The sequence below is a fragment of the Mustelus asterias genome, chromosome 24 (genome assembly GCF_964213995.1).
Source record: "Mustelus asterias chromosome 24, sMusAst1.hap1.1, whole genome shotgun sequence".
NCBI classification, from domain to species: Eukaryota; Metazoa; Chordata; class Chondrichthyes; order Carcharhiniformes; family Triakidae; genus Mustelus; species Mustelus asterias.
In genome coordinates, this window is record NC_135824.1 from 11,424,614 (window position 1) to 11,449,970 (window position 25,357).

At 43.7% G+C, this 25,357-nt stretch overlaps 1 protein-coding gene across 1 annotated transcript in view; it reads left to right on the top strand.

The window, feature by feature from the left end:
- wdr93 (WD repeat domain 93) overlaps positions 1-24,886 on the top strand; it is a 58,668-nt gene extending 33,782 nt beyond the window's left edge. Inside the window, exons 9-17 of the mRNA XM_078241876.1 lie at positions 1,459-1,639; positions 7,303-7,373; positions 11,734-11,823; positions 12,541-12,672; positions 12,842-13,043; positions 16,746-16,803; positions 21,109-21,265; positions 23,412-23,586; positions 24,330-24,886. Coding sequence (XP_078098002.1) covers positions 1,459-1,639; positions 7,303-7,373; positions 11,734-11,823; positions 12,541-12,672; positions 12,842-13,043; positions 16,746-16,803; positions 21,109-21,265; positions 23,412-23,586; positions 24,330-24,453 — 1,190 coding nt within the window. The 3' untranslated portion in view covers positions 24,454-24,886. The remainder of the gene's footprint in view (positions 1-1,458; positions 1,640-7,302; positions 7,374-11,733; positions 11,824-12,540; positions 12,673-12,841; positions 13,044-16,745; positions 16,804-21,108; positions 21,266-23,411; positions 23,587-24,329) is intronic.
- Positions 24,887-25,357: the final 471 nt, after the last annotated feature.

The following is a 25,357-nucleotide window of genomic DNA, read 5'->3' on the forward strand; positions in this document are numbered from 1 at the left end:
TGCATCTTGGAACTCGCCCCCCAAAAATGGGCGTGATTCCTGCATTCACTGCTCGTTTAGCACTTAGAATTCTTTTGGTAAGATTGCCTCCATGTCTTTTTGAAGTTCTACACTGTCCTTTTCACAGTTTACAAGACTTCCAAGTTTTGTATCATCTGAAAACTTTGAAATTATCCCCTGCACACCAATATCTAAATCATTAAGATATCAGGAAAAGCAAGAATCCCAAGACTGACCCCTGAGGAACTCCACTACAAACCTCCCTCTCGCTCAAAAAATATCCATTGACCATTACTCTCTGCTTCCCATTGTGCAGTCAGTTTTATATCCACGTTGCTACAGTCCCTTTTATTCCATGAACTGTAACTTTTCTCTCAAGCCTGTAGTGTGGCACTATATTGAATGTATTTGAAAGTCACATCAACAGCATTACCATCATCAACCCTTTCTGTTACCTCTTCAAAAACTCCAGCAAATTAACTTAACATGATTTCCTCTTTAGAAATCCAAGCTGGCTTTTCGTAATCAGCCACATTTTTCCATGTGACGGTTAAGGTAAATTCACCATAGTCCCAGATAATCATAGGATGCTCTCCCCTATGAGGGGGGAGAGCTGACTGATGGTGATTTAACCTGAGGATCACCACACCTCAGGCAAGGGGGAAGGTTGAGAACGCAGGCCTTCATAAATAACCTCTGCCGGTACAGGAATTGAACCTGTCTGTTGGTGTCGCACTGTGTCACTTAACCAGCTATCCAGCAAACTGAGCTAAACCTCTCTCAACAGATGCTGCCTGACCTGTTATGTTTCCAGCATTTTCTATATTCCACCTGACATGAGAATGTTTGGTACAATGACTTGATACAGAAAGTCATGACTGCGTCCATGAGTCCTGCCTCTTTTAAAACCTGATAATTTTTTTCCCACAACTTTCCAGCCACAGATCTGTCCTATCTTATTAAGCAGTGATGTTTCATTATGAATATAGTGTACTGGTAGTAAGCTTTCAAGGGCAGAATTGCAGACATTCTCTCTTCCACCTTCTTCCTTTGGGAAAATGATACAAGAGGTCACGTATCAACTGACTCAAGAACAGCTTCTTCTCTGCTGCTGTCAGACTTTTGAATGGACTTACCTTGCATTAAGTTGATCTCTCTCTACACCCCAGCTATGACTGTAACACTACATTCTGCACTCTCTCGTTTCCTTCTCTGAACGGAATGCTCTGTATAGCGCGCAAGAAACAATACGTTAATGTACGTTAATACATGTGACAATAAATCAAATCAAATCAAGATATAATTAGACAATTACAGTTGGACAATTAGAGATGTATTTATAATGATTTTCCATGTGGGTGTGACCAATTAAATGTTCCTCTATTCCCATACATTTCACTTAATTAGAATACCACTAAAATTACATTGATTTGACAATGTATTTTGCTTTTAATATAGATTGTCTTTGGAAAAATCCATTTGATGCCCTTCAGAAGCTTGATGATGCCAACATTATTGGCACAGGCCAAAATCATGTTATTTCTGCTCAGCAATGGATGGAGGAAAAGAAAATATTTGAAGGAATGTATGAGACCTATCTTTCTAAGGATACCAGAGAAGAGAGTGAAGAAAAGCAAAGGTTTTGTTTTATCATTAATATTTTGACTTTAACAAGCTTGCACCAAAGTAGGAATTAAGCACAATTAAAGCTAGATTAGGCACAGGATTAAAGGGATTGGGAGACTGACATAATTGCAAGAATTAACTCCATGCATCGCCCAGCTCTGTGAATCAACCTCACATACACCCTCGCATAGTCCTGTGAATTGGTTTGAATATCTGACGTGGCTCAATGAAAGAGCTTTCTCCCTGGGCAACATAAGAACATAAGTACTAGGAGCAGGAGTAGGCCATCTGGCCCCTTGATCTGGCTCCGCCATTCAATAAGATCATGGCTGATCTTTTCGTGGACTCAGCTCCACTTACCTGCCCACTCACCATAGCCCTTAATTCCTTTACTGTTCAAAAATGTATCTATCCTTGTCTTAAAAACATTCAATGAAGTAGCCTCGTTTGTTTTGAATCCAACAATCAGATTTGTTCCCAGACAAAATAATTAACAAAACACTGACACATCTGACAATACAGTAACTGCGATATTGGCAGCCTCAATGTCATTAATGGCTGGTCAGCAGATTTTTGTTACATTTAGCAAGAGGAGCAATAATATTGGGCATCGAGGGCAAGAAAATGAAATGAATTTATTTGATTTATTATTGCCACGTGTATTGGGATGCAGTGAAAATGATTATTTCTTGTGCGCTATACAGACAAAATATACCGTTCATAGAGTACACAGGGGAAAGGCTAGGGTGCAGAATATAGTATTGCAGTTACCGATAGGGTGAGGAGAAAGATCAGCTTATGTGTGATAGGACCATTCAAAAGTCTGATGGCAGCAGGGAAGAAGCTGTTTTTGAGTTGGTTGATATGTGATCTCAGACTATTGTACCTTTTTCCTGATGGAAGAAGGTGGAAGAGAGTATGTCCAGGGTGCATGAAGTCCTTGGTTATGCTGGCTGCTTTATCGAGGCAGCGGCAAGTGTCAGTGGAGTCAATGGATGGGAGGCTGGTTTGCGTGATGCACCGGGCTATGTTCACAATTCTTTGTAGTTTCTAACAGTCTTGGTCAGAGCTGGAGCCATACCAAGCTGTGATATATCTGGAAAGGATGCAGGGACGGTCAGTAGAGCCAGCAGTATGATTAAAACTGCATCACAAGGGTATTTGAAGTAAATCTTGATTCTCTGGACAATGCACAGCCTTTACTCCTCAGAAACCTACAACCATCACCTTACCATTAAACTGTTTTTTGGCTCAGCATGCATGTTTCTAGGGAACCATTCCGGCATTTCAGATTGCCTTTCCCAAGACTTCAAGGATATTTTATATAAATGACTAGTACGCATTGCCACAATGACAGGATTTGTGCATGAGTGATATCAACCTGCAATTTCATCAACTGACCAAACCTAATCTGAACACTGACTAAAGATGGCTACCAGTTCATAGAATCTCTACAGTGCAGAAGGAGGCCATTCGGCCCATCAAATCTGCACCAACCACAATCCCACCCAGGCCCTATTCCCATAACTCTTCATATTTACCCTGCTAATCCCCCTGAGACTAGGGCTAATTTAGCATGGCCAATTAACCTGACCCGCACATCTTTGGACTGTGGGAGGAAACCGGAGCACCCGGAGGAAACCCACGCAGACACAGGGAGAATGCGCAAATTCCACACAGACAGTGACCCGAGGCCGGAATTGAACCCGGGTGTGGTGAACCAGAGATGGTTACCACTATGGGTACTGAACCATAGATGGTCAGCACTATGGGTACTTGTAGATATGTTACTGTTGTCACTGTTGGGGTTAGGGTTGGGGTGTTCTACCTGTTGATATTGTTCTGTGGTACACTCCAGTTGGCTCCGCCTACCTGGAGGAGTATAAAGGTCACTGCACTGTCTGGTGACCCTTTAGTCTGGGATTGTATTGTATATAGTATGCTCCATTCTTGTTAGTAATAAAAGCCTTTATTTCCCGGGTACGATCTAGCCTCCCGAGTGATTTAATCGCGCATCACCGGGTCCCTGGCACTGTGAGGCAGCAATGCTAACCGCTGTCCCACCATGCCGCCAATTAAGTGACTTACAATTCAAATTCCACAATTTGAGCTGAAACAGAGTAAACTGCTTTAAAATGCAAGGTTACATTCTAAGGTGAGCTTTCAAGCAATTGTGAAGAGAGAGACCATTCCTAGTCCAGCCACCTATTGAAACTCAACACTGCCTCAGGAAGAGATGCTAAAAATTAAAATGCCCAAAGTGCTGGATATTGAAGCAATGCCTGCCACAATCAGACCCACACCAAATCCCTTGGAAATACAGTGGGTGAGGTATAACAGAGTTACATAATGTTATATAATATATAAATAAAGTGCAGGTCGAGCTCTCTCTTTTGGAACAAATGAATTAACAGGATTGAGGAGTCAACATACCAGAAATCTACAAACGGGTGGAGTAAGAATTGCAACATCATGTACACCTGACTGAATCCAAGAAACTTGCCATCCTAATCAGCCACAATGTTTAACAATCTATGCCTCAAGGATAATTAAAGGACACTTAATTGTATAGTCCTTTACTCTTGTTTATTGGACTCTAATTTCCCTTATTGCCAGTAACTGTGTGTGTGTGTGTCACATCATGCTTTTATTATTTCTTACTCATCGGTTTAGTCCCTAATGAATTTGTTCTATTTTTAACTCAAGTAAATCTGATTTAATTAGCTCCTTATTGCTCACTGCGTAAAAAAAGACATTTGAATTTGAAAAACGCATATCCTCATTAAAAATAAATCTAAACCTTTGTTGTGACCAACCAGGGGGGCTGAATAGAGGGGAGTCAGATCACTGCTTCTCACCTGGTCATATCATCTCAGACTCATCAAAGAACAGTACAGCACAGGAACAGGCCTCTCGGCCCACCAAGCCTGCGCCGATCACGTTGTCCTATCTAGACCAACTGCCTGTATCATAGAATCATTGAATCTCCACAGTGCCGAAGGAGGTCATTCGGCCCATCGAGTCTGCACCGACCACAATCCCACCCAGGCCTTATTCCCGTAACCCCACATATTTACCCTGCTAATCCCCTGACACTTAGGGACAATTTAGCATGGCCAATCAACCTAATCCGCCCATCTTTGTACTGTAGTAGGAAACCGGAGCACCCGGAGGAAACCTCTATACCCCGCTTGTTCATGTGCCTATCCAGATAAGTCTTAAATGTCGCTAACGTCAACCACCTCACTGAGCAGTGCATTCCAGGCCCCCACCATCCTCTGTGTAAAAACACTTCCCCCGCACATCTCTACTGAACCTTTCCCCCCTTACCTTGAACTTGTGCCCCCTTGTGATTGCCATTTCTGTCCTGGTAAAAAACTTCCAACTGTTCACCTTATCTATGCCCCTCATAACTTTATAAAATTCTATCAGGTCGCCCCTCAGCCTCCATCTTTCCAGGGAGAACAATCCCAGTTTATTCAATCTCTTATCATATGAGTAAAAACTCTTATACCTTTAACGTTGTCTTTCTATCTAACCAGTGCCTCAGAAATACAACAGGGAGGGAAAGGCTCAGCATTACTGAAAGCCTTGAACATACATAAAGAGGAATTGCCTGCATGTGGGTGAAATCATAGAATCATCCAGCACAGAAGAGGGTCAATCACCTCATCATGCCTTTCCCGGCTGTGGAAGAGCAGTCCAATTTAGTCCCACTCCAGCTTTTTCCCCGTAAAACTGTTTTGAGCTAAATTGTGCAGGGATAAATCTAATTGACCACCAGACATGAGGTAGGTCAAATTTTCACCAAGCCTTAAATTGGGCTGTGCTTTGAGAATGGAATTCAGGTTTTTTTGCTGCAGATTTGAAGCAGTAGTCTCTAAGAACGCATGTTATTAAGTTATCACATCAAAATCCAACCCAAAAAAGCAGTAATTTAAAAGGCCTCTGTTTTTAATATTACTTGCTGATAGAAATTTATGTCAATTTAAATTGGTTACTGCAAAGCTGATTGCAACTAGTCCAGACAGATGTGAATGAGGATTACCCCCATTTGTAGCTTCTAAGTATTTGGTAGGGTTTACCTCTTGATATGCAGTCCAACTGTCTGGGAAATCATAAAATCATAGAAATCCTACACTGCAGAAGGAGGCCCATCGAGTCTGCACCAACAACAATCCCACCCCAGACTCTATCATCACAACTCCACAAATTTACCCCGCCAATCACTCTAACCTTCGCATCCCGGGATATTATGGGCAATTTAGCATGGCCGATCAACCTAACCCACACATCTTTGGACTGTAAGAGGAAACCGGAACATCCGGAGGAAACCCATGCAGACACGGGGAGAACGTGCAAACTCCACACAGACAGTGACCCAAGCCGGGAATTGAACCCGGGCCCCAGGCGCTGTGAGGCAACAGTGCTAACCACTGTGCCACCATGCCGCCATCTTTATAAATCTATAAATCTTTATAACAAAGAACTTTGCAAGAGTTCCATTTCATGTAAAACTTTGCACCTTGCACATTTCCATTGCAAGTACCTGTCAGCACCAAATACAGCAATCAGGATTTCAAGCTCCTTCAACACCATTCCATTAATGCATCCAACCCCAAAACTGAAATCACCTCCCTTACTACACCAAAATCTTTACAATTTCCATCTTTGAAAACCTTTGCTTTTTGTGTGCGATGACTAATTCACTGTTAGTTATGGGGAGCTTTGCAAATTGTAAAAGGAAAAGTGAATCTCTGTTTATCAGTCAGCTAATAAACCGGGACTAATAGAAGTTTTGTGATTATGCAATTTCATGTTTAATTCTCTCATCATGCACAGAAATCCAAAGCAATAACGTGATACTATGGAGAATGACTGGAAGAAGAAATGTGTGCTAAACTAAACTTTTAATATATTTTGTAGATAGATGGAGAGATTCTATACTTTTTGCTTATTTGGGGAGGCTGTGGCTTGGTGGTATTGTCGCTGGACTAGTATTCCAGAAACCCCAGGTAATGCTCTGGGGACCTGGGTTCGAATCCCACCACGGCAGATGGTGAAATTTGAATTCATTAAAAATCTGGAATTGAAAGATGAGCATGAAACCATTGTTGTAATAAACTATCTAGTTCCCTAATGTCCTTTAGGGGAGGAAATCTGTCATTCTTAACTTGGTCTGGCCTACATGTGAATCCAGACCCACAGCAAACGTGGTTGATTCTTAAATGGGCGGCACGGTGGCCCAGTGGTTAGCACTGCTGCCTCACAGCGCCAGGGACCCGGGTTCGATTCCCGACTTGGGTCGCTGTCTGTGTGGAGTTTGCACGTTCTCCCTGTGGGTTTCCTCCGGGTACTCCGGTTTCCTCCCACAGTCTGAAAGAAGTGCTGGTTAGGTGCACTGAGCTGAACAGGCGCCGGAATGGAGAGACTAGAGGAATTTCACAGTAACTTCATTGCAGTGTTAAGCCTTACTTGTGACACTAATAAATAAACTTTAAAAACTTTTCCTCAGTTCAATTAGAGATGGACAATTAATGCTGGCCCAGCCAGCAACACCCACATCCCTGAATAAAAAAAAAACATTTTTTTAAACCAAAATATATGTGCATTTTTCCATTAATAATATTATTATAGAAGCAGCCATATTAAAATAATTCTTTTTAATTGTTTCAGCCAAGCAACGTTTCACTTTCTTAACCTCGGACGAATTCTTCCAGTGGGCATGGAACAGAAAACTCAAGTTGGTAAGATGGTCTCCTTGATACAAAAAAAAGACTTACGTTTTATTTCTGTTTATCTGTTTCTCTTTTACCATAGGGTAAGTGTCCCTTTTATGCGTCTCATGTTTTTTAAGTTACCCTTGACATCCAGAGTCCATCAAAGGTATAGCTGATAGCAAAGCTGGTCAGCCCATTCCCATGCCTTCAAAAAACAAAGAACAGGCCCTTTGGCTCCACCAAACCTGCGCTGTTCACGTTGTCCTATCTAGACCAACCGCCTGTATCCCTCTATTCCTCGCCTGTTCAGGTGTCTATCCAGATAGGTCTTAAATGTCGTTAACGCGTCTGCCTCAGCCACCTTTAATAATGTTATCTTCCCAATGCACGTGTGAAAACAACCTGGAGTAATCTTTCTTCAATTCGTGGGAATAAAAACTGCTTGACCATTACTCAGTCCTTTCCCATGGCAACCCACCTGAGGTTGGGAACTTGGTGCCCCATTCTTCACCTTGGATGTGAAGATTGCATCAGCGTAACACTTGTCTAACACTTCCCATTGACAGTCCTGAGATTGGGGGCCCGATTTTACCGTCGCGTTGCGCCCGTTTCCGGGCATGAAAAATTGGTAAAGTCAGGCGTGAGGCGAGTAGCATGATCCGTGCCCGCTTCCGCGCCGGTTCCCCCTTTACCAAGGCTCGAAAATGGCCATGATTGGAACTGCACCCGAAATGGGCGGGACAGCCATTTAAATGCATTTGCATGCATTTAAATTGACTTAATGGACTGCATGCCAAACTTTACCAGCACTTCCTCCTTTACCACCGTGTTCGTCCATCCAGAATCGGCGTGAAACAGACATGGTCCACAAAAGTCCGATTTGGGCACTCCGATTAGTGAGGAGGTCCGGTCTAGCGTCCGATAGCCCTCTGCTTGAGATTGGTGAGGGTGGGGGTTCTGCTGCCATTCTGTCTGAGATCAGTGAGGAGGAAGTGGGGGGGGGTCTGCTGCCATTCAGCCTGAGTTCGGTGGAGGGGAAGGGGGGGGTCCGCTACCATTGTGCTTGAGATCAGTGGAGGGTAAGCGGGGTCCTCTGCCACTCTACTTGAGATCAGTGGAGGGGAAGGGGGGGTGCTGCCACTCTGCCTGAGATCGGTGGTGGTGAAAGGGGATCCGCTGCCACTCTGCTTCAGATCAGTAGGAGTGAAAGGGAGTCTGCTGCCACTCTGCCTGAGATCGGTGAGGGGAAGAGGGAGGGGCCCGCAATCGGTCTTGGTGTTGGGGAGTGGGGGCATAAGGGGGTCAGTAATGTTGTGGGGGTGGAGCAATGTCTGTCGGGGACAGGGGGAGGCATTATCCGGCCCATGAGGGATGTGGCAGGGGAGCAGCATTCTATCATTTTTCCTCTGCGCATGCGCAGTTGGAGGCGTCAATTGGAGCTGCAGGATTTCGGGCGTGTTAAGCCCCGCCCACAGGCTTCTACACCACGATTCGGAATCGCTGATATTTTTGCAGGCAGAGTGCGTATGGGGATGCCTGAGAACGGGTCTAAAAGTCGGATCTGAAACATTCCCAGTTTCAGGTTCGCCCAGCACTTAGAATGAAAATGGTAAAATGATAAAATAGCACTACACTGTCTGTACTTATCCTTTGACACTCTTGATTACCTGTTTGTGTCGGGCTATCGTCACTCCCCCTATATATTCTGTGCCTGTACATCTCGCTCCGCTTCACCTGATGAAGGGGCAGTGCTCCGAAAACTTGTGATTTCAAATAAACCTGTTGGACTATAATCTGGTGACGTGTGATCTTTCATCTTGTCCACCCCAGTCCAACACCGGTACCTCCACTTCTTTGATCTTAAAATCCATCTTTCTGGGTTTTTAGTAAAATGCTGAAAAATAGAAACATTTTTTGACTTATTTCTGTGTAAATGCTTTTCAAGGTGAAAAATATTAAAGTTTATTTATTCGTGTCACAAGTAGGCTTACATTAACACCGCAATGAAGTTACTGTGAAAGTCCCCTAGTCGCCACACTCCAGCACTTGTTCGGGTACACTGAGGGAGAACTTAGCATGGCCAATGCACCTAACCAGCACGTCTTTCAGACTGTGGGAGGAACCGGAGCACACAGAGGAAACCCACGCAGACACAGGGAGGACATGCAGACTCTGCACAGACAGTGACCCAAGCCAGGAATTGAACCTGGGTTCCTGGCGCTGTGAGGCAGTAGTGCTAACCACTGTGCTGTCCTATTGGTGCTGAAACAAAGCAATTTCCATTGCAAGCACCAAATACAGTGATCAGGATTTCAAGCTCCTTCAACACCATTCCAATAATGCATCCAACCCCAACATTGAAATCACCTCCCTTACTGCACCACTTTCCATCTTTGTAACCCTTTGCGTTTTGTGTGTGATGACTAATTCACTGTTAGTTATGGGGAGCTTTGTGATGTGGGTCCCTGCACACTTGGAGCCAGATTATGTTTCCCAAACTCACTTCACATAGAATCCTTACAGTTAGCAGACTTTTGATTGATTTCGCTGTACTTGTGAACCGAGGAGAGTCCTTTCAAAGTCAGGGCTTGATGCATTATTGGGACAGTGTAGAGAGAGCCGTGCGATGTATTTCCTGACCCCTGAGAGTACTTGTTGCTGATACGAGAGTCTGAACTTTCATGCTGATGGAGAAGGACGTGAAACGAGGGTGGATTGTATTTTACCCATCCGTGGTTTACAGAGGCAACTGCGCACATTAAAATGCCGCTGCCTTTCAGTCAAATTTTCACTGGTGGGATGTCCAAAGGGAAGTGAAGGGTAAAAGTAAGTAAATTAGATTTGATTTGATTTGATTTATTATTGTCACATGTAATAACATACAGTGAAAAGTATTGTTTCTTGCGCGCTATACAGACAGCATACCGTTCATAGAGAAGGAAACGAGAGAGTGCAGAATGTAGTGTTACAGTCATAGCTAGGGTGTAGAGAAAGATCAACTTAATACAAGGTAAGTCCATCCAAAAGTCTGATGGCAGCAGGGAAGAAGCTGTCTTTGAGTCGGTTGGTACGTGACCTCAGACCTTTGTATCTTTTTCCGATGGTAGAAGGTGGAAGAGAGAATGTCCGGGGTGCGTGGGGTCCTTAATTATGCTGGCTTTTTGCCGAGGCAGTGGGAAGTGTAGACAAAGTCAATAGATGGGAGGCTGGTTTGTGTGATGGATTGCTTGATAGAATGCAGTGGCAAGGTGACAACAAGCCTTGGTTTTAATGCAAACAGATAGAAAGGAAAAACTGGAAAGAACAAGAGTTTTTGGATATTTATGCAGATCAAAGTAAAGTTATTTTTAAGTTTAAAGTTAAAGTTTATTTATTAGTCACAAGTAAGGCTTACATTAACACCGCAATGACGTCCCTGTGAAATTCCCCTAGTTGCCACAATCTGGCGCCTATTCGGGTCAATGCACTTAACCAGTACGTCTTTCAGAATGTGGGAGGAAACCCACACAGACACGGGGAGAACGTGCAAACTCCACACAGACAGTGACCCAAGTCAGGAATCGAACCCGGGTCCCTGGTGCTGTGAGGCAGCAGTGCGAACCACTGTGCTACCGTGCTGCCCCAAGAGTACACCTCCCTAACCGGGAATCGAACTTGGGCCGCGGCAGTGAAAGCTCCGAATCCTAACCACTAGACCACCAGATTTGTATAATAAGTTTGGTAATGCAAGAGAATGGATGTCTACATCACAAAAATTGCATGTTGGACAATGGGGAGGGACTTAGTGGCATAGTGGCAATATCACAGAACTAGTACTCCAGAGGCTTTGGCTAATGCTATGGAGATGTCAGTTCAAATCCCACCACAGGTAGTGAAATTTAAGTTCAGTTAACATAATCTGGTAAAGCTAGTTTCAGTCATGACCTTGAAGCTATAATTGTTGTAAAAACCCATCTGGTTCCCTCATGCCCTTTAGGGAAGGAAATCTGTCATGCTTAACTGGTCTGACTTCCATGTGACTCCAGATCCACAGCAATGTGGTTGACTCTTAACTGCCCCTGAAATGGCCTAGCAAGACACTCAGTTCAAGAGCAATAAGGCATGGGCAACAAATGCTGACCTTGCCAGTGATGATGTGGAGATACCGGCGTTGGACTGGGGTAAACACAATAAGAGTTTTAACAACACCAGGTTAAAGTCCAACAGGTTTATTTGGTAGCAAATGTTGTCTCGTCTGCTTGTTGTCTCATTTGCTACCAAATAAACCTGTTAGACTTTAACCTGGTGTTGTTAAAACTCTTACTGTGCTTGCCAGTGATGCCATGAAAGAATATATTTTTAGAAATGCTGTTGTGAACTTGATGAACTGATCTGAATTTCCTTCCAGGTATTCCCAATACCTTATGTGTGTGGTGGAATGGCAGTCATGTTCTACTTCATTATGTACTGAAAATACCAGTAGGAAAAGAAAAGATAGGTATAAATACCATTCTATACAATGAGAATGCGCTCTGAAGGGGTGAATTAACGCTTGATAGGAACTGCCTGGATAAAACTGGGATTCCTGTGTGCATAAAAAAACGTCATTTGAGATATGTTATGGACAGTTTCCTCATGATGGGACTCAAACCAATGTAATCACTCAATCTTGCCACAAGTACCTGTGCTACCCCTCTGCCTGCGATTGATTCAAATGCCAACAAGAATAAACCCTTTGTTCAAAGTTTCAAACAGAACAAGAATCTATTTTGAAAATGAAATCGGGCTCCAATTTATGACTCTGAACATTCAGAATTTCTGATGCACAGAATAAAAGAAGAGACTTGTGTTTACAGCCTCTGTCATACACTGTTATAATCAAGGCCCTCATTAGTGTGGTGATTGTAAAACAATCATACAATTACCATCTCTCAAGACTTCCCTTTAATTTCCCCTCTAGAAATTACAAGCCATTAAAACCCAACTCTCACCTTCCCTTAATTAGATTTTATTTAGTTTTCTGTCCTATCTCTTTCAGACTTGCAAGTGTCCTTTAACATGGACCTTAGCTTTTCCTTCTAGCTTCTCAAATGAAATATACAACTGTCTTTACTGTATATGTGACTTCTGAGGGTTTTTGTTAAGATCTTGGTTTAAATGCAAAGGCTAAAATATGGGATTATCATAATATTTCTGCTGTTCTTTTGATCTGTAGAACTGGAACCAAAAGCCGATATCGTCTGGCCTAATGCCTCTCCAATCACTTGTTCTGTTTCAAAAGTGTGTGCATCTCTCCTAGTGATTGCCCTTGCAGATGGGACCATCACAATCTGGGATTTATATTTGGGTAAGTGTTTATTTTATTTGGGCATTTGAGTAGTTAATATTCAAGAATTAGCAATTGCCGTTTGTTTATTGCTAATTAGTTCAGAAGTGAATCTAATTAGTTTAGAAGTGAATCTAATTATTGACTCTAAATTCATTAAATCATTAGATCCAAACTCATGTTCTTTCAGGTATCCCAATATCAGTCTTATCAGTTTCAACAGACAGTACCATCTGGAGTCTGCAGTTTCTAGAGTCCAGTTTTTGTGTTCCTTTTGGATCATCTAACGAATATAGCAAAGTTCAGGTATTGGTAACCTGCAAACATGGTGCAGTTTACCTTGTGACAGCCACCAAACACACTGAGGGCACCATTTCCACATTGAGAAAGAGGTGAGTTAGAGTGTGAAACTTGCAGTAGTCAAAGGTCCAAGTAGAAAATCTTGTTTAAATGTGATTAAGATCATGTCATTTTCCATTGATATATATCTACGATCAGAAAGAGGCTTCGTTAAAAAGCAAAAATACTGCAGATGCTGGAAATCTGAGCTAAAAACAAAACAGAAAATGCTAGAAATACTCAGCAGTCCAAGCAACTTCAGTGAAGTAAGAAACGGACTTGATTTTTAACCTTTGCAACATCCGGGTCGAAGGCACGCAGGTTGGTAAAAGCCCTGCCAGCAGCCTGTGTGCTGGTCCCTGGGTTCCATTGTGTTATGATCACTGTCACGTAGGGCTCCTTTTGAATGTGAGGTTGTTGATGAATCCTGCCTCATTACTCATCACCAATTCCACAATAAACTGCTCCCTGGTTGCTCTAGAATACACTGCTCAAGGAAATTGTCCTGAATACCCTCTGTGAACTCATTTTCCAGACTACCTTTGCCATCTTGATTCGTGCGTGTAAATTAAATTCACCCGTCATTATCGCGGTATCTTTCTTTGACATTCCAGTGGGCCTATAAACTACTCCTACAAACGACCTTTTATCTCTTCTATTTCTCTACCAAAACCAATGCTACATTTTCCTCTTTCGAGCCAAGATCATCTCTCACTGCCATACTAATAACATCCTGAATTAACAGAGCTACCCCACCATGTTTTCCTAACTTTCCATCTCTTTGAAATATCAAATACCCTCCAGTATTCACATTCCAGCCTCGGTCATTAAAATTGCTTAAAAATAAAAGCAGAACCTGGTGGTACAGAGGGATCTGGGTGTCCTAGTACATAGTATGCAGATACAACAAGTGACTATGAAGGGGAAATTGAATATTGGTGTTTATTGCAAGGGGAATGGAATATAAAAGTAGGAAAGTTTTACAAGACCTTGGTGAGTGCTCCAGTACTAAATACATTTTGGTCTCCTTATTTAAAAGAGCTTATCTCATGAAGAAAGGTTGAACAAGGGATTATACCCATTAGAATTTCAAAGAAAGAGAGGAGATTTTATTGAAACGTATAAGATCCGGAGGGGATTTGGTAGGGTGTGTATTGGGAGGAGATTTCCTCTTGTGGGGGACCAGAATTAGAGTTTATGGGATGTGAACTTTTTTCACTGAGAGTCACTAGTCTGTGGAATTAACGTTCCGAGAAAGCAGTGGTGGCTGGGTCAGTGAATTTATTCAAGGCGGAGCCAGATAGATTTTTGATAGACGCAGGGGACAGACAGGAAAGTGAAATTGAGACAGTAATGTTTTGAATCCATATGACTTCTTCAGAGCACTCAACCCCCAGATCTTCCAGTCAGCTTTTCCACTGGGGTCTAGTGCAGCCTCCCAAGCAGCAGATCAAAAGACCAGCACTGAGCAGACTTGGTGACATTGCCTGCCTGCCAATAGGTGTAGCAGCAGCTGCAGACTGCTGTGTAGAGTGGTTTTCCCTTCAACTACTCACAGTGCTGGCGTGCCATAAGACATTTTTACTTTAATCTTTAAAACATTGGCAAGTGTGCCTCCAATTTGACGTGCCATCTTTCTCACTTAATCCTGTGCTGCCTGCTGCTGCTTTCAAGCTGAAAGGCACTGATTGACCCTCCAGCTCCACCTACTATCTTTACTTAGATGGTGAACACACCTGTCTTGCCGTTAATTCTGGGTTAAATCACATTGAGTGAGCCTCTCTCTCACACTGTGCTGGCTTCTGACCCCGATCTGAGCTTGACAGTGGGGCCATTAAGCCTGCAGACAAAATCCTGCCCAGTGTTTCAGGTCGATGCCCTTTCGGCACTAAGTTCTACTGAAGGGTCATCAAGCTGAAATATGGGCTGCCCCCAACCCCAGCAGAAGGAATATTGGCTGGAAGCCATTTGGTTTGTGTTAGTCTGCCCACCCTCCAACCATAATATGATGCGGGTTAGCTAAGTTTCCTCACTTCCATCCATCACTGGAGAAGAAGTACTGCCTTCAAGAGCTGCTGACAAGCCCAAGTTGAAGGGCCAATGGATCCTGAAGTGTTTTAAATTCATGCATTGGATGTGGACTTCGCTGGCTAGGCCAACAATTATTGCCCAATTCTTAATTGCCCTCAAGAAGGTGGTAAGTAGTCTGGTGTATTGGGTGGGGAAAGTTTGGCTAGTTTAGGAATGGAGGTTGGGAGAGCAGGAAGGAAGGAAGTAAAGGGGGTAATACCTTTGGCGCCCGGGAGTCTGCCCCTGATATACAAAGCCCCCTCCCACAGATGGTGCTCTGTTCCTTCCTGCTCTTTTAAAAGCTTTGTTGAAAAACGACCTCTCCATTCCTGCCTGCCTGCCCATGCTAACTATTATGACATGGGCAATGCACTATCGGAGTCACTTGGCTTTCTAAGAAGCTCAGTTGACCCGTAAATAATTATTTACATATGCTGAGCAAGTTGCAGGTTACCTGCCAATATGGCAGTGAGCTTGGGGGTTGGAGAGAAGATGGTGGGCTGGGCATCATTCCTATTTTACATGTCCCCAATCCACCCCTGCTGAAAACATGTAAAATCTACCATTAACTCTATTCCTCTCTCCGCAGATGCTGCTTTGACCAGCTAACATCTTGAGTATTTCCAGCATTTTCTGTTTTTATTAGTAGCTTAATTAAATCTGTACTGAACAAAGTGCATGCTAAAATATCTCACAAAGTTGTCCAAGACCGCAAGGAACTACAAAAGGTCGTGAATGTAACCCCATCCTTCACGCAAACCAGCCTCCCGTCCATTGACTCTGTCTACACTTCCCACTGCCTCAGCAAAGCAACCAGCATAATTAAGGACCCCACGCACCCCGGACATTTTCTCTTCCACCTTCTTCTTTCGGAAAAAAGATACAAAAGTCTGAGGTCACGTACCAACCGACTCAAGAACAGCTTCTTCCCTGCTGCTGTCAGACTTTTGAATGGACTTAGCTTGCATTAAGTTGATCTTTCTCTACACCCTAGCTGTGATTGTAACACTACATTCTGCACACTCTCGTTTCCTTCTCTATGAATGGTATGCTTTGTCTGTATAGCGTGCAAGAAACAATACTTTTCACTGGAAGTTAATACAAATTGCAATAATAAATCAAATCAACTCAAATCTTACCTGAGGGGCAACTTTCTCTCTGTTACATTTATGTTTCCTTTTTGCCAAAAATGGCCAAATGGTAAACCAAGCCAGTTACTCAGAGGAGAGAAGGAAAACACTTTTTTTTCTCCTTTTCACTCCAGCCCCATTTGCTGGCTTTATATCTGTTTGAGGTGCTTCCACAGAATGGCAACTTTGCAGTAATTGCCTTAAGATTTTCCCAGAATAAGTCACCTGAGCTCAAAAACTCTGCTTGGCAAAATTCCCAATCCTGCTTTCCATCGTTCTACTGCGCAGCATGTTCCTGTTCCATCAGAGTCACTTGCTATTGCTATCTCCCATTTGTTCCAAACATTAAAATAAAATGTGATCCAGGGTCTCTCACACAACAGCTCATTTGTGCAGGGCTGACAAGTGAGGAGGAAACTGTGTGCGAGTGGCTCCCTTGTTAGCACTACCCAAAAGGAGCTGGCAGATGAGGTGATACTGTGGTGAGCACATGAAATGTTTTGCCTCTGAGCTCTTTGAAGTAAAATCTAACTGGACACATTTTCTTTCATCCAGAAATGAAGAGCCAGGAATTACTGTTAGTGCAGCAGCACTTATACCACAACTCTTAAAGGCAGGTGGAATTTTTTTTTTTAATGTCTCAATGGTCTAGCAATCTGTATTGGTTCTGCCACTAAAAAGTAAAGTTTATTCATTAATCACAAGTAGGCTTACATCAACACTGCAATGTGAAAATCCCCGAGTTGCCACACTCCAGTTCCGGTACACCGAGGGGGAATTTAGCATGGCCAATGCACCTAACCAGCACGTCTTTTGGACTGTGAGAGGAAACCGGGGCACCCGGAGGAAACCCACAGAGACACCCGGGACAATGTACAAACTCCGCACAGACAGTGACCCAAGCCGGGAATCGAACCCTGGTCCCTGGTGCTGTGAGGCAGCAGTTCTAACCACTGTGCTACCGTGCCGCCCACTGGTTTCCATTTCATGTGAAAATATGAATAGAATCATGGAATGTGGCTCTGAAAAGACACCAATAAAAGTCCTGGAGTCTTATGATAAAAACACACAACAAAGGTTCAGTTTGACCAAATTAAATCAGCATAAACCAGTAACTCTAATTACAGACAAGCAGGCTTTGGGTTTGAATTCTGGATTTATCATACTGTTCTCTTCCACCCATTAATTGTTATAGAGAGATAATCACACACACAGCACGTAAGTGGAAAATATCTCTGATGAATTTTCTTGGGGGAAAGTTTCCAAATTATTCTCTCCCTTTCACCTTCAACACAATACACGTAGTGATAAGAAAATCAATTTTATTTTATTTCTGTCCCATAAGGGTGATTCATCATATGAATTTTCAATGGTTACCTAACTCCCTGTTGCTTTATTTCTGCCCATTTCATACCTGCTGTCATGTAATTGTAAATGTTTCTGGCTCGCGTACCAGAATTTTATCAGAAATTAAATTTTAAAAAACATTTAAAGTAGCCTTTAAAGAAGCAATTTTGCAATTGGAATTGAAATGTTAGGAACATTTTGACAGTGTATTTTATTATTACTTTCTCTTTTGGCCACATCTGTTGGTATGGTGTTGCTCACAGAAATGTCTGTTAAGGAGATCTTTGTAGACATCTGTATGTTAAGCAGGAAGTCTTCACTGAACATCATTACATGGCATGAGGCAATCTCCATCTCTGTGTCTTAACACGTCTCTGGCCAACATCACACTGACCCTAGGTCTGGGTCATTTGACTTATATCTCTCTGTGGATGGTACTGTACTCAGTCCCACATTAACCCTATATATACCAGACCCTTATATTCCAGCATCTTAAGTACAATAGTCCAGCTGAGACTGCCCTTTTTAAGATGGCTGCTCCTGTATCTCTCTTGAGCCTGTGGATCAGGATGCATGAGAGATGGAGACTCACGCTCCAATGTTGTCCTGTCCTTTATTTCTTTGTGGGGAATGAATGGTCTTGATGCTGATTATTTTTCGGATATTTGTGAACTGGGGATTTCAGCCATTGCTTCCACCACATCACATACAGACACAACAGCACATCAGTGCACTGTGATATAGCTGTGAAATCAAAATAGACAGTAGGCCTGTCAGCATCAGAAAGAGAAAGTGCATGTCCACGCTTCAGTTGGGACCCTCCAGCAGAAAGTAGTATCTAGATTTTGAGTGCACTTGTTAAACACTTCCATGAATGGAGCATCCGCAGCTCCTGTAGTTTCCACATCCAGCTAGAATAATTCAGAGTTGAAAGCATTATCCCCAAGTTTCCAGGCCTGAAATGGCACTGACACTTACCCAATGTAAGTTTGAAAAGCAGGCAAGAACTTAGGGTGGAATTCTCCAACCCTCCTTGCCGGCGGGATTGTCCAGCCCTGCCGGCAGGATTGTCCAGCCCTGCCGGCAGGATTGTCCAGTCCTGTCGGAGGGATTGTCCAGTCCTGCCGGCGGGATTGTTCAGTCCTGCCCATGTCAACCTCCACTGCGGGTTTCCAGACAGCAGCACAGGCAACGAATGTAAATCACCATCAATTTTGGCAGGACCAGAAGATCCCACTGCCGGCCAGTGGTGAGCCACCTCTACCATGGGAACACCTGTCATGGGGGACGAGAGAATTCCACCCTTAGAGCGGGTCTTGGTTCTGTTGGAGCTCCATCCAAAAAAATTAGGGTTAGGTGCCACTTGCACCTGCTTTGTATGAAGGTAAAAGAGGAGATAGGAATGGTGGCATGATGGGTGGAATTGTTCCCAAAACATTCTAGTGTCGTAATGGTGAGAAAACAGGAGTACTCCGTGTTGGTCTTTTTGGCGTGCTCTGGATCACACTCTTTTGACCCTCAGTCACTCTTTTGCACAGCTCGGCATTGGTAAGGTGGTGAGGGCCTGACATGCCGGTGGAACCGGCCTCCAAGTACTTGGGCGCCATTTTTCAAGGGTGCCCCAATCAGCCAGTGAACTGAGAGATCTCCTCCCACCCCCACGAACATCAGACACCACCCCCCCTTCATCGGTGGCATGTTCTCCCCCCACACCATCATGGGTTGCTGGCATCAGGGCCTTCTCGGTGGGTCCTCTGGCTGACCCCCGACATGTCTCAGCTTCTTCTTCCCCTCCATAAAGTAGCAAAGGAATTGCTGCTCCCAAGAGGGGCAGTTGCCCAGGCCCATGTCAGAAGTCATATAAGTGCCCACCCAAGATTTGTGCCTGAGTTGTGGAATACACCAGTGGATGGACATTCTGCCCTGCTGCACATCCAGTAACAGAGCAAAGCACCAAGAACATTTGGCCCATGATAACATCAGACCGTTTTCTGGTTCAAACAAAAGACATAAAGCTGCAAATGCTGGATATTTGAAACAAAATAAAATGTATTATAATCCCAGAGGGGCATGGTGAAACAGATAATCTCAGAACAAGTGATGAACAAGAGCAGTTAGGTGTCAAAATTAGAAGATATTACAAATGAAGAACTTTTAAAAAGGAATCGAACAAAAGGGATGTGAGAAAACACACACACCTAAGAAGAAATCAAGTGATCAGTAGAATGTTTGTGTGGAAAACAGGAGATAACTAAATAGCACAAGACATATACTCCAAAGATGTGTGAGTTAGGTTGATTGGCCATGCTAAATTACCCCTTAGTGTCAGGGGGATTAGCAGCTAAATATGTGGGTTACGGCAATAGCGCCTGGGTGGGGTGTTGTCAGTGCAGGCTTGATGGGCTGAATGGCCTCCTTACGCACTGTAGGGATTGTATTAATAGGAGGCTATTACCCTCTGGACACGCTCATCCCTCAGCTGCTGGAGATGCAAAGGCAGAGCTGGGAATAGCAGGAAGGGGTGCCAGTGACACCCCTGCAACTGCAAGGTCAAATGGAGGAGTCTCTCAGCCTCTGTCACAGGAGATGTGTGGCAACCAGGCCAATACTACAAGGGTGGCATCTGCAGTGGAAAGCTCAGTCCCTGAGGACCATGGCTGACGGCTTCAACTGTGTGGTTCAGACAATGGTGGGCCTCCAGGACTGGCAGCGCCAGATGATGTTGAGGGGTCTATGCTGAGGCCTCAACTTTTAACAACTTATATCAATAACTTTGAGGGGATAACCATGATGTGGAGATGCGGCATTGGACTGGGGTGGGCACAGTAAGAAGTCTCACAACACCAGGTTAAAGTCCAACAGGCTTATTTGGAATCACGAGCTTTCAGAGCTTTCCTTAGGTGAGTGAGGAAGGAGCTGCACTCTGAAATCTCGTGATTCCAAATAAACCTGTTGGACTTTAACCTGATGTTGTGAGACTTCTTACTTTGGTGAGGGGAGTTAAGGCGTGGTAGCTAAATTTGTAGATGACACAAAGATCGGAAAGTATGTTGTGAAGGGGAACGAGGAGGTTGCAGATGGATATCGATTGGCGGAGTGAGTGCACAAAAATCTGGCAGATGGAGTATAATGTGGGAAAATGTGAAGTTGGTGTAGATGGAAGAGATGTAGATAGATTTTTGTTAGGAAAGGGAATTAAAGGTTATTGGGCATAGGTGGGAATGTGGAACTTGAAACACACACAGATCAGCTACGACCTTATCAAATGCCAGAACAGGCTTGAGGGGCCAAATGTGCTATGCTGCCAGCCTCTCCAGTGGGAATATGCTCCCCCCCCCCCCACCCCACCCCCACCCCCGATTTTCAGCATGCATCTCCCTGAGGCACTCTGCAGTGCTCAGAATGGGAGATTCATTTTGGAAACCCCACTAAAAAAACCAGCAGGAGTTACTCCCGTTTTTTTCGTGAATTCGGCACTTAGAGGTTTTTTGGGAGAATCCCAGCCATTGTATTTTAAACTGAGTAAACTAAAATTCTACAAAAAAACACTCTTTATTTTTCTTTTCCCTAGTTTCTACTGGTCTTTACAAACGGCACAATAGCGTTACACGACTTGACCCAAGAGGATGTTTTGTGCCATTGTATTTTGCCTCACCCACATGTAATAGCATCACCATGGGAGCCAGTATTTGCTTTTGACAGAGATGGCAGTTTCCTCTTTATCAAAGGTAGAAAAAGATGCATAATTTAATTTCATTTATTTTTTAGGTTACTCTAATGTGTACAGTGAGCTTTTGGAATCGATTGCTTTGTATTGCATAGCAAACTGTGGTTCAGAGCTTCTAACTTGGCCAGTGCAAGTTTAATATGTATTGCCCAAATTACAAGGTCAGGGAAGGTTACCCTGAGGCAGAGGGCTGACTTATATCGGAAAGATGGAAAGAAATCTGCAACAGAGGTCCACAGGTTGGACAGTGGTTTTGGATTAAGCTCCAAGGGGCAGATGGACGATGCGGTTGGCTAAGTTGGGAAACTTGCCAACCCAGCAGATCCACCTCCTTTAAGAGGGCCCCCATCTACCAGACTTTCATTCTGGGAAAGCAGAGGTTGGATGCAATCAGACCCGCTGCCTTCTGAGGCAGTTTGGAGGTGTGCAAGCGCCAATGCAGGCTGGTTAGATGGCCCATCTCAGTTCTGTTGGATTTCAGCCCAATTTATGGCCACCAGGTACCCCAGGCTTTCTTCATAATCCTTTTATTCCTCATGCTCCGCCATGTTCACTCATATGCTCCAGGCCACCTCCATTCTCCTACCCCCCTCCAACATATATCTACCATACTTTGCCCATAGCTACTCACCGGTATCCACTATGGGCAAACCTCAGGAGGCTTAGAGATGAAAAAATTAAACATCTCAATATCTAATAGAGGTCTCACTCGAACAGCCGTGATATTGACAAAAACTCTCATTCATGAAACCCATCAAAATGTAAATCTGCTCAAGTTGTCAATCTGAATGGCCAATAGGCCATTGTTGTAAAAACAGACTTCTATTTCACCAGCCATATCAAAGTCAACTAATCATGTAATAACCTCTTAAAACTGAGGTAAGTGGTTCTGGACCATTTGAAACTCAGCCAAGCGTCAGTACTGTTGCCTTCAAACTCTGGTCAACTGATACCGTGGAAAAAGATACAGAATTAGCCCTTTTAACCATCAGACTTTGCTGATGTGTTAATGCATACCCATCAGGCTGTAATATGAATCTTGGCAAATCTAAACAATGGAGTCTGTTAAAATTACAGAAACAGATGGATATGTTTTTTTTTCTAAGCTACATCAGTTGCCTTGTCAACCAATGCACAACAGCAAGTGTCTTTTTTTTACTCTAAAGTGACCTAAAATCTGCCCTTCACAAACATTTACATCTCATGGTCCCCACACTGTGGATAAAGGTCCTTGAAACAGCGACGATAGTGTCTGTTTGAATTAATTTAACTAATTTAAATAGCACTAATTTCAAATGGCTCAGTAGATTTGTGTTTTTCACCCACTGTTGGCAAAAATAGGTTCTGTCAGAAACGGGTGCGAGACCTCCACATCCAGGTCCTGCCCACCATTTTAAACAGTCACCATTTGGTGAAAAACGAGCCCACACCTTGATAGTATTTACTGACCATGCATCTGAGTCTCATTGCTTCCCTGTAACTCTCCAGACCAAGGGTAGACTCCTGTGCTATACCGCCAGCTTCCACCCCACCACCTCCGACTCTTATCGCATCTTACCGGGCCACAGCTGTAACCACAGGATAACCTGTGGGGTGGGGTGGTGGGGGGGAGGGTTTACCTCCACAATGATGGTCAAACAACTGTGTCCATTTTTAAAATTGAAAATATTTAATAAGCTCCTGAGAGGACCCCTCGATGTAGGTGGCCTCTCTCTACTCTACCAGCAATGGAAGGGTTTCGTGAAGGAAGGCTTCCTATTGGCCATTCAGCTTTGAGAGCCAGTCAACTTCAATTGGCTCGTGAGCGAGCCCTCTGAGCAATTAATGGCCAATCAAAGCAAAATCACCATCAGGTGACTATCCCAACACAGGAGCAGGAGGAGGCCATTTGGCCCTTCGAGCCTGCTCCGCCATTCATCACGATCATGGCTGACCGTCCAACTCAGTAGCCTAATCCTGCTTTTTCCCCATAATATTTGACCCCATTCACCCCAAGTACTATATCCAGCCGCCTCTTGCCGCCCAACACAGTGCAGGGTTGGGACGTGCGTTTGACCCTGATGTCGGTGCCTCAACCCAAAATGTGACATTCTGCCTGGGGGGGTGTTTGGAATCCTTCGATCAGCCCTCTTTGTTATTGCTCCCAGGAGATAAAAAGATGGAGGAAGACTCCCTCGACGGGACGGAAAGCAGCAGCTCATTATTTGCCTTCTCCTTGCTCTTCCTTTTTCCATTGGACAGTTGTAAAATGGAGAAAGTGCTCCCACAGCCTCCTACACAGAATACTTGGGAAAAGAGATGTGAACAATTTCTGCAGGAACGGTGAGTTAATTATTTTTACAAAAGATCGCTCCTTAAGATAGACCAAAGAAATATAATAATTCTGTATTCAAAGTTTCTAATACGTTTTGCGAAGGATAAACTCCACAGGAAATATACCAGCAGTACTAACATATATTTTTAATTTTTTTTTCCTCATTTGAAGGTTATGATTGTGCATGGCTCCACAGGCACTGACCATTCTAACTACCCAATTGGCCATTTGTTTAATGTATTTTGTATTGGCTGATTATTCAGCTGCAAGAGAGTGGAAGTACTGAAAGGGAGAGGGTCACTCAGCCACATTCTACCTTGTGCCTGCTTGTTCGCAACTTCAAGTAAGGCTCATCAAGATAATTGAGTGAAGAGGCAGCTAGATATAGCACTTGGGGCAAATGAGATCAAAGGTTATGGGGCAAAAGCAGGATTAGGCTACTGAGTTGGACGATCAGCCATGATTGTGATGAATGGCTGAGCAGGCTCGAAAGGCCAAATGGCCTCCTCCTGCTCCTATCTTCTATGTAAGAAAGAAGCACTGGCTTATACTTTCCTTTCCCCTTCTCCTAGCAAATGTGTACTGAGGTCAGGTGATGTTGAGATTAGTAACTCAGCACTGGAGAAATCTGGAACTTCCCTGCCTGTTATGCTGGCAGCCCATACTGATCAGTTCATTTACTTACTGGGTTTACGATTGGGTCTCTTGTTCGGCCTGATAATTTTGTCTTTGCTGTTGATGTGTGTTTAAGGTTGAACTCCGTGGAGAGCAGAAATGAAGAAATGACAAAGTGTTGGAATCAGCTTCAGCAGCACGCCATGTTAGTCAACGAAAGGAGAGAGACTAAAAAAAGCACAGCGTGTTCAACAAGATAACAACGAGCCCCGCTGAGATTGGAGTCCAGGATTTCCGATTCTTTTCAGTTTACTGCATGGCCTCGTAAAGTGAAGCTTTCAGATCTTCCTCTTTGGATGAGAGTGGTTAGCACTGCTGCCTCACAGCACCAGGGACTCAGGTTCGATTCTCGGCTTGGGTCACTGTCTGTGTGGAGTTTGCACATTCTCCCCGTACCCGTGTGGGTTTTCTCCGGGTGCCCCGGTTTCCTCCCACAGTCCGAAAGACTGCTGGCTAGATGAATTGGCCATGCTAAATTCTCTCTCAATGTAACCGAACAGTCGCCGGAGTGTGGCGACTAGGGGATTTTCACAGTGACTTCATTGCCGTGTGAATACAAGCCTACGTGTGACACTAATAAAGAAACTTTAACCCAAGGCAACTGAAATTGGAGATTACACAGACTGCAGAGAGTGTGAGGGCGTACTTAACCTTGAGTTGCTCCATGTGGTAGCTTTTTGCATTGCTGTTCCAAAATGCAGCACCTCGACACTACATGAAACTATTTATTACACTAGTTTTGAAACAGTAGAAATAATTGTCTGAGGCTTTACTGCTGCCATGGAGCCTCGCATGAATTCTATCTCTAACCACACATTCAGCGAGTGATGTTCTGCACCAGCAACAGAGTTTTGCACTCCGTTGTCTCTGTTTAATAAATTGTAATCCTGTGTCTCCCATTTCGTTTTAGTGTTCTCCCTGCCAATTACTCCTGCCTTGAGTAAGAACCACCATTATTTCTGTGCTACAGTACTTAATTATTTTACCTTGTAATCTGTCAGGGGAGATCTTTCTTTTAAAAGTGAATAAAAATACAGTTAAATAAAATCTCCCGTGTGGCATGAATTGATACTCCATTTCATAAAAGTTGCTTTGGAGTGCAAT